We start from the raw sequence: 19,007 nt of genomic DNA on the forward strand, positions 1-19,007 counted from the left end.
TAGGGTTAGAAAGGGTTGAAAACCACTGAGCTGCAGTATGGATGTGGAAACATGACCTCAGGGCATTAGTTTTCCTTTCAGCATCATGGTGTGACTGTACCTTTAACAACACTGTTAGAGTCCTCAACCAACCACACCTCAGCATCATGGTGTGACTGTACCTTTAGCCACAGACATAGAAAGGTAGACGCCTCTTCCGGCTGGGGGGTGCTGGTCCAAGACTCCTGGCAAGCCTCCCAATAACTCTACGCAAGCCTCCAGAATTCTGAGGCGGGGCTCTTGGGAATTCTGAAGGACGCTTCCTTGTGCGTCACAGAATGGGAAGCTCGGTAGTCCAATCAGATGCAGGACTGGCAGGACTCCCTCTTTCCCATTGGAGGGGGCAGAGTGCCTTCCGCAGTTCCACAGTTATGCACTTCCGCCAGAGGTGTTTGACCAGTCGCGCTAATAAACTGCAGCGGCGGAGGAGGTATCTAGCTTTTTATATCTGTGCCTTTAGCAACACTGTTAGAGTCCTCAACCAACCACACCTCAGCATCATGGTGTGACTGTACCTTTAGCAACACTGTTAGAGTCCTCAACCAACCACACCTCAGCATCATGGTGTGACTGTACCTTTAGCAACACTGTTAGAGTCCTCAACCAACCACACCTCAGCATCATGGTGTGACTGTACCTTTAGCAACACTGTTAGAGTCCTCAACCAACCACACCTCAGCATCATGGTGTGACTGTACCTTTAGCAACACTATTAGAGTCCTCAATCCAACCACACCTCAGCATAGGCCTGTCACTATTACTGCATAATCATCTATTTGCAATTATTTGACATAATCACAATTATTTTGTCATGTTGAAAAACGTTCACATGTATTCAAACAAAATAGTGTTAATACCAGATCTACAAGCTCAAAACGTGTGTTGTGAGCTTGCACATAGGCCATTTCCACTATCAATGTTCTTTTTTAAGTATGAAGTTGTCAAACATTTTCTTTGTATATTTAGGTTGTGTGTCATATCTGCCATGTGCAACTTCAAAGCCTAAAGGCCAAACAGAAATGTCATTGTCAACGATAAAAATCACAATTAACGTTAATCGCAGTCGTATGAGTGACAACTAATCGTTGTGTAAAACGTCCTAATCGTGACAGCCCTACGTAAGTAACCAGTAAGACTCCCTAATCGGGAGATAAGCGACCGTAGGTCACTTATCTCCACAAATAGGGCAAAAATGTGTTTTGCCAAAATCTTCCTGATCCATGTTGATGACATGAGTGTAGACATACTGTGTAGTGATTTTTGTGATTTTAGGGCAAAATCTGTAGGAGCAGTGGACAAAAATGTGTTTTTAAAAATCGGCCTGGAGGTGGCGCTATATGGGAGAGATTCATGTTGATGGGATGAGTGTAGACATACTGTGTACCGATTTGCGTGATTTTAGGGCAAAAATTGTAGGAGCAGTGTCCAAAAATGTGTTTTGCAAGAATCGGCCTCATGGTGGCGCTAGAAGAGGGCCATGTGAGAAATGAGGGGTGGGGTCTCCGCGCCGGCAAGGCGTACGAATAGGTACCGGCCACGGCTCTCCCGGTCGCTCCTAGCCGGAGTTACGGCATTTTATGTGAGCTGCAGTGTAGGGGGTCCTCCACTGGGGGCACCACCACTTTTGCATCCGTTCTGGAGCACCAGGAGTCGGTGGTCCCCGGGAATTCCCCGTGAGCAGCCCCGTTGGGGTGGTCATTTGGTCAGTTTAGCACATTTGGTCATTTTTTACATCTGGGGGTCCCCCAGGGACCTGGGGGTCCCTGGAGCTCCGGGGGTCCTTGGAGGTTGTAGTTTGGCAGGTAAGGAGTGTGTGTGCAAAATGTGGCATGGATCGGGGCAACGGTTGCGGAGATATGAGCAGGGCAAGAGTGTGACGTGTGAGGTGTGACAGACAGACGGACAGACTGACACTTTGTGCAGGGTTTGATAGTAAATACGACCAACAAGACCAGACAAAGACGAAAAAGGTGTTATTCTTTTATATTTAGTTTTCCAACCGTTTTTATTATTATTTCAGACAGAAAACTGAAAGGGAGGTTTCTTATTCTTAAACATAAAACTCGACTGAAAAACAAAAGAGAACAAAACAAAGCGCAGAGAACATCAGAGAACGTACGGTATTATGCTGTAGAGGTTGAACATCAGAGAACGTACGGTATTATGCTGTAGAGGTTGAACATCAGAGAACGTACGGTATTATGCTGTAGAGGTTGAACATCAGAGAACGTACGGTATTATGCTGTAGAGGTTGAACATCAGAGAACGTACGGTATTATGCTGTAGAGGTTGAACATCAGAGAACGTACGGTATTATGCTGTAGAGGTTGAACATCAGAGAATGTACGGTATTATGCTGTAGAGGTTGAAGATGCTGTTTAGCCTCAGCTTGAGGAAGAAGTTTCTTTCATTTTTACAATATAATTCCTTTATGTGTTTTAATTGGAATGGCCTGGTGAACACTACTAGCTGGTTGACAGTTCCCCAGTCTGAACCTCCTCTCCAGAAGGAGACGGAGACAGACAGAAGGTGTAGCAGGTGACGGGTGGTGCTGCTGCTGCAGGTGGAGGTGGTGATGGAGGAGGTCTACATGGCGAATAGGATGAGGAAGGCCACCATCAGACAGAAGAGCCCCATGGCCTCAGAGAGGGCGAAGCCCAGGATGGCATAGGAGAAGAGCTGCTGTTTGAGGGAGGGGTTCCTGTAGCAGGAGGAGACAACACAGAGAGAGAGAGAGAGAGAGAGAGAGAGAGAGAGAGAGAGAGAGAGAGAGAGAGAGAGAGAAGGGTCAGTTGATAACTTGTCTATTATTCAACAATCTCTGAATGCTATATCATCATCAACGTAGATTTAACACTAAACAAGGCTCTAACTCATTCTCCTGCTATACCATCAACATGTGGAACGCCCTTCCACAAGCCTTAAAGGAGACTCCAAGACCTTTATCAGGTATCAGGAAAATAAAATAATTTTTTCCTGTGTCATTTTATAGAGGTATCAAAAGAGAACAAAGTACGTTTCTGAACATGCCAAGTATCGCGAGACTGTCCACCGTTTCCTGTCTGGCAACCAAATCTCGCGATACTTCAGAGGCAGAAACTATTAGAACTATGATCAGCCCAAGGACCCCTTGGCTGAGAGAAAGATGAAGCAGGGACCCCCAATACATATTGTACAACATTATTTTGCAGATGAAACTGTTTAATTAGATTTTATAGATAAGAGAAGAATACTTGTTTGACAGCCAAAATATAACAGCACTATCATCAGTGTTGTGTAAATATAACAGCACTATCATCAGTGTTGTGTAAATATAACAGCACTATCACCAGTGTTGTGTAAATATAACAGCACTATCATCAGTGTTGTGTAAATATAACAGCACTATCATCAGTGTTGTGTAAATATAACAGCACTATCACCAGTGTTGTGTAAATATAACAGCACTATCATCAGTGTTGTGTAAATATAACAGCACTATCATCAGTGTTGTGTAAATATAACAGCACTATCATCAGTGTTGTGTAAATATAACAGCACTATCATCAGTGTTGTGTAAATATAACAGCACTATCATCAGTGTTGTGTAAATATAACAGCACTATCATCAGTGTTGTGTAAATATAACAGCACTATCATCAGTGTTGTGTAAATATAACAGCACTATCATCAGTGTTGTGTAAATATAACAGCACTATCATCAGTGTTGTGTAAATATAACAGCACTATCATCAGTGTTGTGTAAATATAACAGCACTATCATCAGTGTTGTGTAAATATAACAGCACTATCATCAGTGTTGTGTAAATATAACAGCACTATCATCAGTGTTGTGTAAATATAACAGCACTATCATCAGTGTTGTGTAAATATAACAGCACTATCATCAGTGTTGTGTAAATATAACAGCACTATCATCAGTGTTGTGTAAATATAACAGCACTATCATCAGTGTTGTGTAAATATAACAGCACTATCATCAGTGTTGTGTAAATATAACAGCACTATCATCAGTGTTGTGTAAATATAACAGCACTATCATCAGTGTTGTGTAAATATAACAGCACTATCATCAGTGTTGTGTAAATATAACAGCACTATCATCAGTGTTGTGTAAATATAACAGCACTATCATCAGTGTTGTGTAAATATAACAGCACTATCATCAGTGTTGTGTAAATATAACAGCACTATCATCAGTGTTGTGTAAATATAACAGCACTATCATCAGTGTTGTGTAAATATAACAGCACTATCATCAGTGTTGTGTAAATATTATTTTGTTTGTTTGTTTGTTTTTTACATTAGGGATGGTTCGAGTGGTTAATGTAAAAACTAGGGATGCGAATCGACGCGTCGCGGCCGACAATCGAGTGTATTTATGTTGTGTTGTGTTTTATTGTCAATCTTATCACGGCACACGAGGCGACGTTGCCATTAAATAAGCGAGCTTTCGTGTCAAGCATGCATGCACAGGCAGGAGGTAAACAAAATACATCCCGTCAGCGCGCACTGCTATGACGCGTGCGCACGAACAGACCAGCAGTGTTTCTCAACCAGTAGTCCGCGGACCTGACCAGCGCCGCATGCATGCGAATCTGCGATCCATGCATGCAACACAGACATTCACTCGTCCCCGACACAGACACAGACACACACACACACACACACACACACACACACACACACACACACACACACACACACACACACACACACACACACACACACACACACACACACACACACACACACACACACCGGTCCTCTCACATTTGGAAAACATTGACGCTTATATAACGAACAAGTGATTAAAACATTTTTGGGGGAAGAACTTTAGAAAATATAATAATAATAATAAAAATTAAAAAAATCTTTTTTTAGTTTTTTTCGACTCATACTTTTTGAGTCGCGTGAGCATGAGTCGATTTTCGAGTTTCTATCACACAAAGATTTGGTGGCCTGCCTGTAGTAACCCTGAGGACCCCCTGGGGGTCCCCTGTTGTATAGATCAGAGATGAGGTTGCAGGCAGAGCAGTGGGTCCAGGAACCAAACCAGAGAAACTAGACAATAATGATAATTAAAAACTAAATGCAGGAAAGTAATGAAAGGGAAATGTACTTGTGACCCATACAAATGAGACTGTGACCCTAAAGTGTGCCCTGCACCAGTGTTTGAACACTGGAAAAAACTAAAAACAAGTGCAGTGGTTTTAACTCCTTGGCATTTACATCCTGTGGTCAACGAGGACATCTACTGGTGGACAACAGGTATTGCACAAAGCTCAAAACGTGCCCTCTGCCCATAAGAGCTCCTCTTCTACTAGTTCACTAATGGACGTCTCAGCGCTGGCATCAAAGACCAGCCACATGAAACCACACCGTTAGTGGACACAGTTCAAATGAAACCACACTGTTAGTGGACACAGTTCAAATGAAACCACACTGTTAGTGGACACAGTTCAAATGAAACCACACTGTTAGTGGACACAGTTCAAATGAAACCACACTGTTAGTGGACACAGTTCAAATGAAACCACACTGTTAGTGGACACAGTTCAAATGAAACCACACCGTTAGTGGACACAGTTCAAATGAAACCACACTGTTAGTGGACACAGTTCAAATGAAACCACACTGTTAGTGGACACAGTTCAAATGAAACCACACTGTTAGTGGACACAGTTCAAATGAAACCACACTGTTAGTGGACACAGTTCACATGAAACCACACTGTTAGTGGACACAGTTCAAATGAAACCACACTGTTAGTGGACACAGTTCAAATGAAACCACACTGTTAGTGGACACAGTTCAAATGAAACCACACTGTTAGTGGACACAGTTCAAATGAAACCACACCGTTACTGGACAGACTGGACACAGTTCAAATGAAACCACACCGTTACTGGACACAGTTCAAATTGAAATTCTAAATTTGACGCATTCGACACAGTCTCATACTTTTTTGTGTAGAACAAAGTTGATCATCAGTCATGAAACATGAGCCACATTAAGACCAGTCCAACCACAACCACCAGCTAACAGACTAGAACAGTGAGAGATATGACCACTAGAATAATACATAGTGGTATTATAATTATAATATACTAGATGGTAAAAAATTATAAAAATACTATTACAGTGATTCAGTTGACGCTAAGGCTTGCCCACCTGCCCATGGCAGGTAAATAAAACTTTAGGGCAGGTGGAGTTTGCTTTCAGGTTGCCCGACCGAGACACCTGAACCTGGCCAGACCCGACCGGGACACCTGAACGTGGCCAGACCCGACCGGGACACCTGAACGTGGCCAGACCCGACCGGGACACCTGAACGTGGCCAGACCCGACCGGGACACCTGAACGTGGCCAGACCCGACCGGGACACCTGAACGTGGCCAGACCCGACCGGGACACCTGAACGTGGCCAGAACCGACCGGGACACCTGAACGTGGCCAGACCCGACCGGGACACCTGAACCGACCAGGACACCTGAACCTGGCCAGAGCGCTCCGTTTTACCTATAATGTGCTCAGCCCTCAGGCCGAAAACATTTTTTGTGTATTACAGTATGTAGTACAGTCATTTTTGAAAGAATATTTTAGGTTTTTCAGATATTTTTCCTATGAAAGCCAAAGGTGTAAGCTATCAAATAGTTTTGGAATTGTGTTTCTAGCTGCTACAGAGGCTGAGTAATACGTTTTCCCGAAAAACAGTGGGTAATTTTTCAAATGGGACTTAGGTCTTTATTAAGGCTTTATTCAAATGGGACTAATCGGCCTAAATGGGTTAAAATAATGTAGTACAGTAGAAGTACAGTTAAAAACACCCTGCCCAAATACCGGTAAGTCCTTTTACGGTCTTGTTTACGTCGGAAGTCCTTGGTATTCAATTCATGGATACAGTATCTCACATAAGTGAGTACACCCCTCTCATTTCTGCAAATATTTAATTATATCTCTTCATGGGACAACATTGAAGAGATGACACTTTGATATAATGTAAAGTAGTCAGTGTACAGCATAGAGAACAGTGTGATTTTATTGTCCTCTCAAAATAACTCCACATACAGCTATTAATGTCTAAAATGCTGGCAACAAAAGTGAGTAAACCCCTAAGAGAAAATATCTAACATGATAACGGCACCAGACACACCTCCAAGACGACCGCTGCCTTAATAAAGAAGCTGAGGGTAAAGGTGACGGACTGGCCAAGCATGTCTCCAGACCTAAAGTCTTAAACCCTATTGAGCAGCATCTGTGGGGCATCTTCAAACGGAAGGTGGAGAAGCACCAGGTCTCTGACATCCACCATCTCTGAGATGGAGGTCATGGAGGAGTGAAAGAGGGTTCCAGTGGCAACCTGTGAAGCTCTGGTGAACTCCATGCCCAAGAGGGTTATAGCCAGGGCTCCAGACTAACTTTTTCGTCCCAAATTTAACCGTCCCCAAATGATTGTAATCCGTCCCCCAAATTATATTTAAAAAATATATAAATTCATTAATTAATTGTTATTGTTATAATATGTATTATTATTATTTAACTATTATTATTATTGTTATTAATATGCTGGTGAAATTGGCTTGGCAATCCTTTCTGTTTTTATACTGTCATCAGTATCATTTGTGGCTTCTAAAAATCGGATTGCTAGCCTGGTAAAGAACTATGCACGACTGCTGGAGGAATTACAGTAAAACTGGGTTTAAGTTCTACCTGAAAAGGATGATAACACTGCCTGTGGTAACCTTTTAACCACTCTGTTTACATCATATTTAGTTTCCGTGTGTTTCATGCTGCCTGTAGCTGCGCACCGCTTATGTAGCGACAGTGATATGCGCACGTTCAGTGCAAAAAATCATCTACGTCCCGATTGCGTCCCAGAGGAGATTAATTTGTGTCCCAAATACATATTTTTAGGTCCCCGGGACGTCGGGAGTCCCTTAGTCTCGAGCCCTGGTTATAGCAGTGTTTAAAAGTAATGGTTGCCACATAGAATATTGACACTTGGGCCCGATTTGGACATTTTCATTTAGGGGTGTACTCACTTTTGTTAATGGCTGTATGTGGAGTTATTTTGAGAGGACAATAAAACGACACTGATCTCCATACTGTACACTGACTACTTTACATTATATCAAAGTGTCATCTCTTCAATGTTGTCCAATGAAGAGATATAATTAAATATTTGCAAAAATGAAATGTACTCACTTAGGTGAGATTCTGTACATCAGGGGTCCCCAATTAGTTTTCCCCAAGGGCCGAAATATGTCCTGGGTACCAAGCCGAGGGCCACAACATTACAGGGGGCGACGGTGGCGTTCCCGCTACTCCAGTGACAGTTCAGATATCGTCGTTGTCGGGTGAAAATCTTGTATGTCCAAAACTGTTGCATTTATCATTTTAAAAATGATTTAAACTAGTGAAAACAGCCGATCTACAAGCACACAACGCCTCGCGGTGCGAGGCGTTGTGTGCTTATAGATCTGCTGTTCACTACTTTTGTGCGACGGCCTTGTATGATGAAGCAGGGCTTTACTTTGCGAAATAATGTACAAATTTGGATATACGAGGTTTCCACCCGACAACGACGATATACTAGTGTTGTTGCTGCTCTTATACCACCATTATTACTGGGGTTGGTGTGGGCCAGACAGAAGCCCCCCGCGGGCCGCAAATGGCCCGTGGGCCGCCTATTGGGGAACCTTGCAGGACATCCTGAATGTTGGCCTGTGTGGTCACCATGCTCCTGTGTGTGTGTGTGTGTGTGTGTGTGTGTGTGTGTGTGTGTGTGTGTGTGTGTGTCTGTGCGTGCGTGCGTGCGTGCGTGCGTGCGTGCGTGCATGCTTGCGTACCTTGCATATCCGATAATCAGACTTCCGAACACCGTTCCGATCCCGGCTCCAGACCCGGCCACGCCCACGGTCGCCGCCCCGGCACCGATGAACTTGGCCGCCGTGTCGATGTCCCTGCAGGGGGCGCTAGTCTGGAGGGAACGACTCAGGACCACCGACTGACTGACTGGAAGCAACGCCTGGTGGGGACAGAACACACTTCATTACACAGTGAATTATTTCTGTATAATGACTGCGCCGCTCTATAACAGACCGCTGCCCATAGACTGTAAAATATATGGACATTGCGAAGCCATTGGTTTCTATGTAGCGCAAATGAAGTATTTTGGGTCCTTGGCATGGGTGTCACCATCATAGATTGAAATGCGACCAGAGGATGCTATTGGCTGCCAACGGTCACGTGCAACCGCAGGGATACATGGGAGAATGTGGTCGGAGCCTCCCGAAATACAGCACACGAAGAAGAACACAGCCGGCTGGTATCAGTTTAGTTGGCCATGCCCCCCCGCAACTTTATCATCAATTTTAACATAAATGGGACCTTATTTTCACAAAACGCATATCATTGTGATTGAAAGGCAATTTTTAACTAGCGATAGGAACCATCAAGTATTTATGAAAATGTTAATTAAGGTTAGAAAACGAAAGGGGAAAATGAATGGGGTCCAATGGAGAACAATTCTTTTTGCGATCGGCCGGGGGGGGGGGGGGGGGGGGGGGGGGGCAGCGCAACTAGCGGCCAATCATAGGAAGTTTTAGTTCCGTATTGGAGTCATTTTAAATCGTTGGAACTATGCCCCTGCCGCTGCCTAATCAAAGGTTCAGAGCACCACCTTATGCTGTATCCAACATGACAGCCATGTAAGCAAACACACAGTGTGTGTCATTTACAACTAAACGTTGCTCTCGTGAATGTTTAAAAAATATTTGAAGTGATAAATAGGCGATGCAGAAAGGGATCAGCCTGGTGAAGGGATTTTATTTCTCGATAACGACCGCTCGGCCAGGCGTTATGCCTTACTTAGAAGTGATGCCTGGTGGAGACTTAAGAAATGGTTGTTGTCAGACAGAAAGTAAACTCTCTCATCTCCATGTTTTAACTAGTTGTGTTTTTTTTCATAAATTACCGTCCTACTTGATCACACTACAGCATCACATAAAACCATCAATAGTAGCAGATCCACAAGCTCCAGACGCGGCGCATAGCCATGCGTTTTGAGCTTGTAGAAGCCAGCCAGCCAGCCAGACAGCCAGCCAGCCAGCCAGACAGACAGCCAGCCAGCCAGCCAGCCAGCCAGCCAGCCAGCCAGCCAGCCAGCCAGACAGCCAGCCAGCCAGACAGACAGACAGCCAGACAGACAGCCAGCCAGCAGAGCGACTAACCTGCGACTCCACTGTGGTTTCAGGTCTGTTGAAGACGGAGACTGAGACGGGCCTGGCCAGAACTCTGGAGCCTCCACGGAGCTGCACACACACACACACACACACACACACACACACACACACACACACACACACACACACACACACACACACACACACACACACACACACACACACACACACACACACACACACACACACACACACACACACACACACACACACACACACAAAGACAACTTGTATGAATGCATGTACAAAGACAGATAAATGTTTTATTCTTTTACTTAGGTGTCATGTTAAGACTTGAACCGCTTTAACCATTATTTCATGCTTTAACTATTGAAAAATAGCAGATCTACAAGCTCACAGCGTGGGAGCGAGTGCCGCGCTGCGAGCTTGCAGATCTGCCGTTTTTGAAAATGTGTGCAAGTCTTTGAATATTTTTGACACGATTCTATAAATGTCTTCTAAATCAGTGGTTCTCAAAACCTTTTCACATCAAGGACCCCCAAAATGACATGTGTTTGGCCACGGACCCCCATCTCAAAATGTGTTGTTCCAAGGACCCCCCAGAAGCAAATATTCACTATTAAAAAGATTTTGGTAATAGTTAAAGCAGGGGTCTTCAACGTTTTCAGGCCAAGGACCCCTTAGCTGAGAGAGAAATGAAGCAGGGACCCCCATAACCTGTTCATAGATTCCATATAGTTTCATCGTTTGACAGCGCAATCATCAGTGTGTTTTGGATTCATGTCAATTTGTGTTTTCAGATATTTAACCACTTGAACTGTCAATACTTAATAAACTTGACCTTTCACTCTGTACTTAGTCTGCTCTTTTTCCCCTCTACACCAAACCTCTTTGCCAAAAATAGCTGATCTACAAGCTCACAAAGCCTCGCGTCACAACGCCTCGCGCTGGTTTGTAGATCGGCTATTTTTGGCTCAAGTTCTCAGAATTTGGACACTAGGGTTCAAGCGGTTAATATAAAAAAGGAGAAAAAAAGTTTCTATCACTCAAAGATTTGGAGGACCCCCTCTAGTAACTCTGAGGACCCCCTAGGGGTCCCGGACCCCCTGTTGAAGACCTCTGAGTTAAAGAATAAAATAATGGTTAAAGTGATTCCATGTCTAAATGGGTTAAAGACTCATTAAATATTATTCTGGCCCAGATGGATGGCTGGTACAGGGTTCCAGACACCCTATGCTCAATGTAGCCTGACAGCACGTCGCAGGTTCCACGACCTTCGCTGCCTGTCTCTCCCCATTCCTGTCAAACTACTGTCCTATAAATCAGGGGTTTTCAAAGTGGGTGACGGGGCACCCTGGGGTGCCGTGACGGCAGTCCAGGGGTGCCGCGAGATCATTTGATAATATTTGGAACCTATTTGGACACTTGAAAAAATATTTAGTATCATTTTAAACTTGAAGAACAAAGTTATTTTCAGTCAGTTCTAACCAAAATGCCTATTATCTCAATGTTTTCCTCGCAACATAATCACTAAAATATCGTCACTTGTCGGGCAGAAACCTCGTATCTCAAAGTTTCAAATGTGTACGTCTTTTGGTAAAGCAAAGCCCTGCTTCATCATACAAGACTGTCATGTCTGTGTCCAATAGTTACAGACTGTCATGTCTGTGTCCAATAGTTACAGACTGTCATGTCTGTGTCCAATAGTTACAGACTGTCATGTCTGTGTCCAATAGTTACAGACTGTCATGTCTGTGTCCAATAATCAGACATTATGGGGTCGATCTTTTGTCTCTTAAGGCAACCTGAAGATCATGTATAGTCATGTTTAGACCAGTCAATATCACCAGTAAGGCTCCCTAATCGGGAGATAAGCGACCGTAGGTCACTTATCTCCACAAATAGGGCAAAAATGTGTTTTGCCAAAGTCTTCCTGATCCGTGTTGATGACATGAGTGTAGACATACTGTGTAGTGATTTTCGTGATTTTAGGGCAAAATCTGTAGGAGCAGTGTCCAAAAATGTGTTTTTAAAAATCGGCCTGGAGGTGGCGCTATATGGGAGAGATTCATGTTGATGGGATGAGTGTAGACATACTGTGTACCGATTTGCGTGATTTTAGGGCAAAAATTGTAGGAGCAGTGTCCAAAAATGTGTTTTGCAAGAATCGGCCTCATGGTGGCGCTAGAAGAGGGCCATGTGAGAAATGAGGGGTGGGGTCTCCGCGCCGGCAAGGCGGACGAATAGGTACCGGCCCCGGCTGTCCCGGTCGCTCCTAGCCGGAGTTACGGCATTTTATGTGAGCTGCAGTGTAGGGGGTCCTCCACTGGGGGCGCCACCACTTTTGCATCCGTTGTGGAGCAGCAGGAGTTGGTGGTCCCCGGGAATTCCCCGTGAGCAGGCCGGTTGGGGTGGTCATTTGGTCATTTTTGCACATTTTGGATTTTTTTTTCATCTGGGGGTCCCCCAGGGACCTGGGGGTCCCTGGAGCTCCGGGGGTCCTTGGAGGTTGTAGCTTGGCAGGCAAGGAACGTGTGTGCAAAATTTGGCATGGATCGGGGCAACGGTTGCGGAGATATGAGCAGGGCAAGAGTGTGACGTGTGAGGTGTGACAGACAGACGGAGGGACTTACACTTTGTGGTGGTTTCTACAGTAAGTAGCGACCTACGGTCGCAAGTCTACTGTACATCAATATCACTTCACTATGCTTAGTAAAACAGAGCCGATTTGTACTGTACTTGATGAGTTATTTTTCTATCTACGGCCAACTCTCTTCACCATAAATAGCAGATCTTCAAGCTCACAACACACCGCATTGTGAGCTTGTAGATCGTCTATTTTTCGTGAACCTTTCCCCCCAGAATATTGATGCTGGGTTATAAAGTATAAATTTAAGTTATTTTCGGTCAGTTGTGAAGGAAACTGATATTTCTGTGTGACATAGCCTACCGTGTCTCAGGTGGAATGCTGAGCATATTTTACATTGTGTAATAATAAGATGTAAGAGTCTAATAATGTACTGTAATAATAAGATGTAAGAGTCTAATAATGTACTGTAATTCAGGGGTGCCGTGGATGAAAAGGTTATTTTCAGGGGTCAAAAAAAGGTTTGAAAACCCCAAAGATAAGCCATAAGGTTGTTACACCATCCATTAGAGCAGAGGTTCTCAACCTTTTCAGGCTGCGACCCCCAAAAGAATCATATTTTAACTGGGGACCCCCCCCCCCCCCCCCCCCCCCACCCTGATGAGCACATAGAGTTGAGGAATTACATTTTGATAACTCGGTTCTATTGTGAAAATATCTATAGCTCACAAAGCCTCGCGTTGCGAGGCGTTATGAGCATGTAGATCTGCTATTTTCACAATTTCGGACTCTAACATTTGACAATTTGTCATTTTAGAGGTATTAAAAATGCCTAAATTGTCACTTTAGGAATGTGCATATACCCTCAGTCTATACACTGTTTGTTTACTTGTTGAGTGAGAAAACAATGTTGCACATTGCACATCTGGGGACCCCTCAAAATAATTTGGTGATCCCCCTGGGGGTCCCGACCCACAGGTTGAGAACCCCTGCATTAGAGGACAGGAATCACTGCCTTCTTTCAAAACTGGATCAGGAGATGGACAGACAAGGGGAGGTAAATGTAAATATTAAAGTATTGAATCAATCAAACCAAATGTCAGATGCATTACAGGACATCACTGCGCTGTGAGCTTGTACATCTGCTTTTATCCCCCCTCCCCAGTTAGGCTTCAAAACAAAATTGCCAGACTCTATACATCATCACCCAAAAGGATTTAATGTGTTGAATCCTTATGAATGGGAGCTGATGTTCTTTCATTTCCCTGTTAGGATGTTCTTATTGATTATGTATTGATCGTGTGGTGATATTTCTGAACATGGACAGCTACCGTACCACAGCAGGAGAGGTGACGAACTTAGCGCAGGCGTACATGATGGCTGGAACCTGAGACAGAGAAAAAGCTAAATGTTAGTTTTTACATTTCAAATGTTTATGTCATCCAGAGATTATATAATGGCCCACGCCTAGCCTCCTATTTTGATCAATAATAGTCTCTTACAATTTAAGCATTTAGCAGACACTCTTAATCTAGAGCTATTTACAATAAGCAAGGTAATACATCAATACAACACATCTCTCTCTTGTGAGGCGTTTCAACCACAGTGCTTTACATGTAATTTAACCAGACAGTAATGAGTAGTCTGGTGGTGAGAATAATTGTTTTATAAAGCCTTAAAATGTGTTTGTGATGACTGTGACAAGGATAGCAGCCTCCTGAATGAAACCCTGTCACTGAGTTAAGATTACACTTTTAATGCCTTCAAACTAAAATAGTAACGCCTGCCGATACCAAACCATTAATTTTATCCAGGGCTTGAAATACTCTTCCAGGTCACCTGAAGGTTTATTACAGAGAAATAACTGCTGGATTTGAGGGATCAGTTAATCGATCGATAAGGTTATCAACTATCAATGAATGGATTAATCGATCATTTGCATCCCTAGATAGCACTGATTTATACAATGCTGAACCTCCAACTGTATTATATGTTCGCCATTTTCAAATGTTTAAATGTTATTTTGACACTTGCTTTGGCAATGTAAACATATGTTTTCTCATGCCAATAAAGCTCCTCTGAATTGAATTGATAGCAGACAAAGAAAGAAGTTAACTTCTGGATAAAAATAAATGATGCTTTCAGAAGACCTTTGATAAGCTCTGAATAACACCATCTCCATACATGAGGTCTGACTGCAGACCTTGTGAACATCAAGGTTACTTGACAGACAACTACAACCCAGGGCATGGTAATAAGTGTGTCTGTGTAAGTTAACCCAGGGGTCTTCAACGTTTTCAGGCCAAGGACCCCTTAGTTGAGAGAGAGAGATGAAGCAGGGACCCCCACAACCTTTTTGTAGATTCCATATAGTTTCATTGTTTGACAGCACAATCATCAGTGTATTTTGGATGCATGTCAATTTGTGTTTTCAGATATTTAACCACTTGAACCGTCAATACTTATTAAACTTGAAATTTGACTCTGTACTTGGTCTGCTCTTTTTCCCCTCTACACCAAACCTCTTTGCTGAAAATAGGAGATCTACAAGCTCACAATGTGAGCTTGCAGATCTGCTATTTTTGGCTACAGTTCTCAGAACATGGACGCAAGGGTTCAGATGGTTATAATACTGGTAAAAAAAGTTTCTATAACACAAAGATTTGGAGGACCCCCTATAAGTAACTCTGAGGACCCCCTAGGGCGTCCCGGACCCCCTGTTGAATGAAGACCCTTGAGTTAACCACATGTAGAACTACAGCCGGCAGCCACCGGTCTAAACATAACTGACACACCGCAAATTATTCAGTCTCTGCATGCAAAACATCCAACAAGCTGCAACAACCGTCCACTCAGTGGTCAGTCATCTCCACGGTCAAGGACAACAAGGCCAGGCTGGCCTGCCTGCTGTCTTCCTTTACAAACTAAAGTTAGGTTAAAGCAGTGTGTCTGTCCTGCGACCCGCACAGGAATGGGAACAGGCCGTACTTTCCCCTGCTGGAGTGGCCACGCATGTTTCATAACACAAGCTACAAGCTACTGTAGTTCCCTGTGTCTGTGTGTGAGGGTCGAAGTGCATGCAACAGTATGAATGATTTAGAAACAAAAACACCAATAATTTCATTAAAAAGTCACTCAGACTTTGCACAATTAGTCATGATAAGTTCATGTAACCAGAATTAATTTGCCCAAATCATCACAGCACAGTTTACAGCACTCCTGAAGCTCAGGGAAAATGCTTGCCGAGTTATTTTGTTGTTTGATCTTTCTGACAGATCATAAGCAACTGTTAGCTCATTAACGTGCACGTTTTGTCAACAATAAAACAACCACTGAATGAACCATAAGGAGGTCAAGAGCACGTCTCGTTCCCTTCAGGACCCGAGGAGGGATTTAATCCAATTAACACAGCCTGTCTGAGGCTGAGAATAGACTGCTGTACAAGATGACCACACTGACTGCACTGTTACTTTATTACACATCAATAACAGTACTATCACCTCCTTAAAGACAACGTTTAGAAGCCCTGTCTGTCTGTCTGTCTGTCTGTCTGTCTGTCTGTCTGTCTGTCTGTCTGTCTGTCTGTCTGTCTGTCTGTCTGTCCGTCCGTCTGTCTGTAGGACACTAGCAGTCAGAACAGTGTAGCCCAAAGCTAAACCTTTATCAAGACATTGGAAAAGTCATTTAAACTGCTTCAATTAGATTGTTTTTAATAATGTCACCAAGCTGTTAACAGTCTAGACAGCTCTCTATAGTCACCTCAACAGCCTCTGCTTGCTTTACAGTCCAGATCCTGAAGCTATAATCAAGTGTTCAGGGTTCTTTTTGCAGCCAGAGAGGGGCTAGCTAGTTAGCCTTTAGCATCTTAGCTTAGCCTCCGACCGTAGCTTCTCTATGGGAAGGGGATGCTAAGCTAAGATGCTAAGTTAGCTTGACGTTTCCCATAGGGGAAGCTATCTATACGGAGGCTAAGCTAAGATGCTAAGTTGCTAACCAGAAGCCCGTGCAGAACAGGGAAGTTGAAGGTCAACAACAACAAACCGTCCAGAGTCCAGAGTCCCTCTCTGTCCCCGGGGAGGACAAGGACAACAGCCGGGTTTGGATGCTCCTACACCGGGCTTAGGGAGGCACCTCCACCCGGTGGTAGGGTGACTGACTGGGGGGCGGCAGGCTGCAGCACCCAGCCCAGCACCCAGCCACCCTGCACTGGATGGGTGGATGGATGGATGGATGGGTGCTGCTCTGCCCGGCAAGGCCCCGACACACACTGACACTGAGAGACGTTTTAGGGACTGTCACTCCCTGGGACTCGAACCGATCGAACATCAGAGCCGGCCTGAACCACCGGCCCACTGACTACACTACGACAGTCTTCCACTGCTGGGATAATAAACCATGTCAATGTCTAGCACTGCCAAGGTCTTTATCTGTCCATCCACCCTCCATCTTAAATGCTGCGTGTCATAATTATGATATCCATACAAAAACATTACAATAATAATGAAAAGGTTAAAAAAAATGTAGTCGTTAAAATAATGTCATTGAAAGACCATATTTCATCCTTTCATTCATTCATTCATTATTAATTCATTCTGGCGATGAGAGAGAAATCAACTCTAAAATAACAACATTAACAGCAGGATCACTTCACACCTGATGAGAACAGAACACAGAATACACAGCTATAAGTATGAATATGAACATGTTTACCTGTATAATGTACAGTAGAGTACAGTAGAGCTGCAGACAGTCAGTTCTCTGAGGATAAAGTGTAGGAGAGATCTCTGCGTCACCTTGTGCTTTATAACCTCCCCTAAGAGCGTCCTCAGCACCCATTGGATGGCCAGAGACCTGCCTGCCACGCCCATTGGTCCGCGGACGGGCCAGGGGGCGGGACAAGGCGAGGTTACGCTCGTCCTATTGGCTGCTGCCCGGTGACCTTTCTCCAAGCACATCCAGTGTCCTCCGTTCCTATTGGGTGGCGGTTTGTTCTGAGGAAGTCCCGCCTCCCTACACTTTACATTAGTTTTATGACAATTTTATATATACTAGAAGCTGGGCCGCCCGAGCCAACTCGGGAACGATGTAAATAGGGAATGAATGCCCCGCCCTTTAATGCAAACCCCATTATACCTGTTGTCATAGGACCCGTTTTGACCATCTGTTTGCCTGTGTCCATTTATGCCCATATATGGAGATATCTGTTATCTGTCTGTCTGTCTGTCAGCGTCCATTTTATGTCCATATATGGAGATCACTGCAGATATAGTTCTGGGTCCATTCTATGCCCATATATGCCCATATATGGAGATATCTGTCTATTTGCGTCCATTTCATGCCCATATATGGAGATCTCTGTATCTGTCTGTCTGTATCCCTTTATGCCCGTATATGGAGATCTTTGTGATTCTGCGTGAATTTTATGCCCATATATGCCATTTGCGTCCATTTTATGCCCATTTATGGAGATCTCTGTATCCGTCTGTCTGTGTCCCTTTATGCCCGTATATGGAGATCTTTGTGATTCTGCGTCCATTTTATGCCCATGCATATATGCTATATATGGAGATATTCTGAGATTTTTTGTTGACTCATGTGGCGTACGTGATGTCAGAGCCTTTTATGAGTGATGTCACAATGAGTCAGCGCTTGCGCCGATTTCCTCCGGAACAGCCTGATGTCAACAATCAACCCCGCATAAGGAGATTCCGAACGTTTCGCGCCGGTTCGGGAAAACCGCGCGTCGGGTCGGGTCGAGACCCGGCACTGCACTCCGTGCCGCGGCGGGGAACGCGCGTGCCGAATCTGAAGACGGTGGGACGAACGGTTCTCGAGATACGCGGATTACAGACAGACACACAGACAGACAGACAGACACGCAGAGACTTCTCGCATTTATAGATAGATTCCGTCTGTCTGTGTCCCTTTATGCCCGTATATGGAGATCTTTGTGATTCTGCGTCCATTTTATGCCCATGCATATATGCTATATATGGAGATATTCAGAGATTTTTTGTTGACTCATGTGGCGTACGTGATGCCAGTGGATGCCAGTGATGCCAGTGGGGGCATGCGTACAAGTGGCTAAATATGTCATTTTAGACACAATAATCCGGCGATTTCTTTATTACTATTTACAGTAACACTACCAGCCTCCATAAAGCCGGCATCAT

The 19,007-nt window shown here is 44.1% G+C and overlaps 2 protein-coding genes across 2 annotated transcripts in view; both read right to left on the reverse strand.

The window, feature by feature from the left end:
• Nucleotides 1-2,015: 2,015 nt before the first annotated feature.
• Nucleotides 2,016-17,627, reverse strand: LOC308283202 (ATP synthase F(0) complex subunit C2, mitochondrial-like). Its single transcript, XM_080723582.1, has 5 exons — nucleotides 17,545-17,627; nucleotides 14,171-14,221; nucleotides 10,275-10,355; nucleotides 8,892-9,070; nucleotides 2,016-2,740 (listed from the first exon to the last, which is right to left on the reverse strand). The coding sequence occupies exons 2-5, from the start codon at nucleotides 14,207-14,209 to the stop codon at nucleotides 2,626-2,628; spliced, it is 414 nt and encodes a 137-aa protein (XP_080579708.1). The 5' UTR covers nucleotides 14,210-14,221; nucleotides 17,545-17,627; the 3' UTR covers nucleotides 2,016-2,625.
• Nucleotides 17,477-19,007, reverse strand: part of LOC308284264 (kelch domain-containing protein 3-like) — a gene marked incomplete at both ends in the record, with an annotated part of 16,487 nt that continues 14,956 nt past the window's right edge. The window contains one exon of the mRNA XM_080724834.1: nucleotides 17,477-17,487. Coding sequence (XP_080580960.1) covers nucleotides 17,477-17,487 — 11 coding nt within the window. The remainder of the gene's footprint in view (nucleotides 17,488-19,007) is intronic.

The sequence above is a fragment of the Nannobrachium achirus genome (genome assembly GCF_963921795.1).
Source record: "Nannobrachium achirus genome assembly, chromosome: 4".
Classification (NCBI taxonomy): domain Eukaryota; kingdom Metazoa; phylum Chordata; class Actinopteri; order Myctophiformes; family Myctophidae; genus Nannobrachium; species Nannobrachium achirus.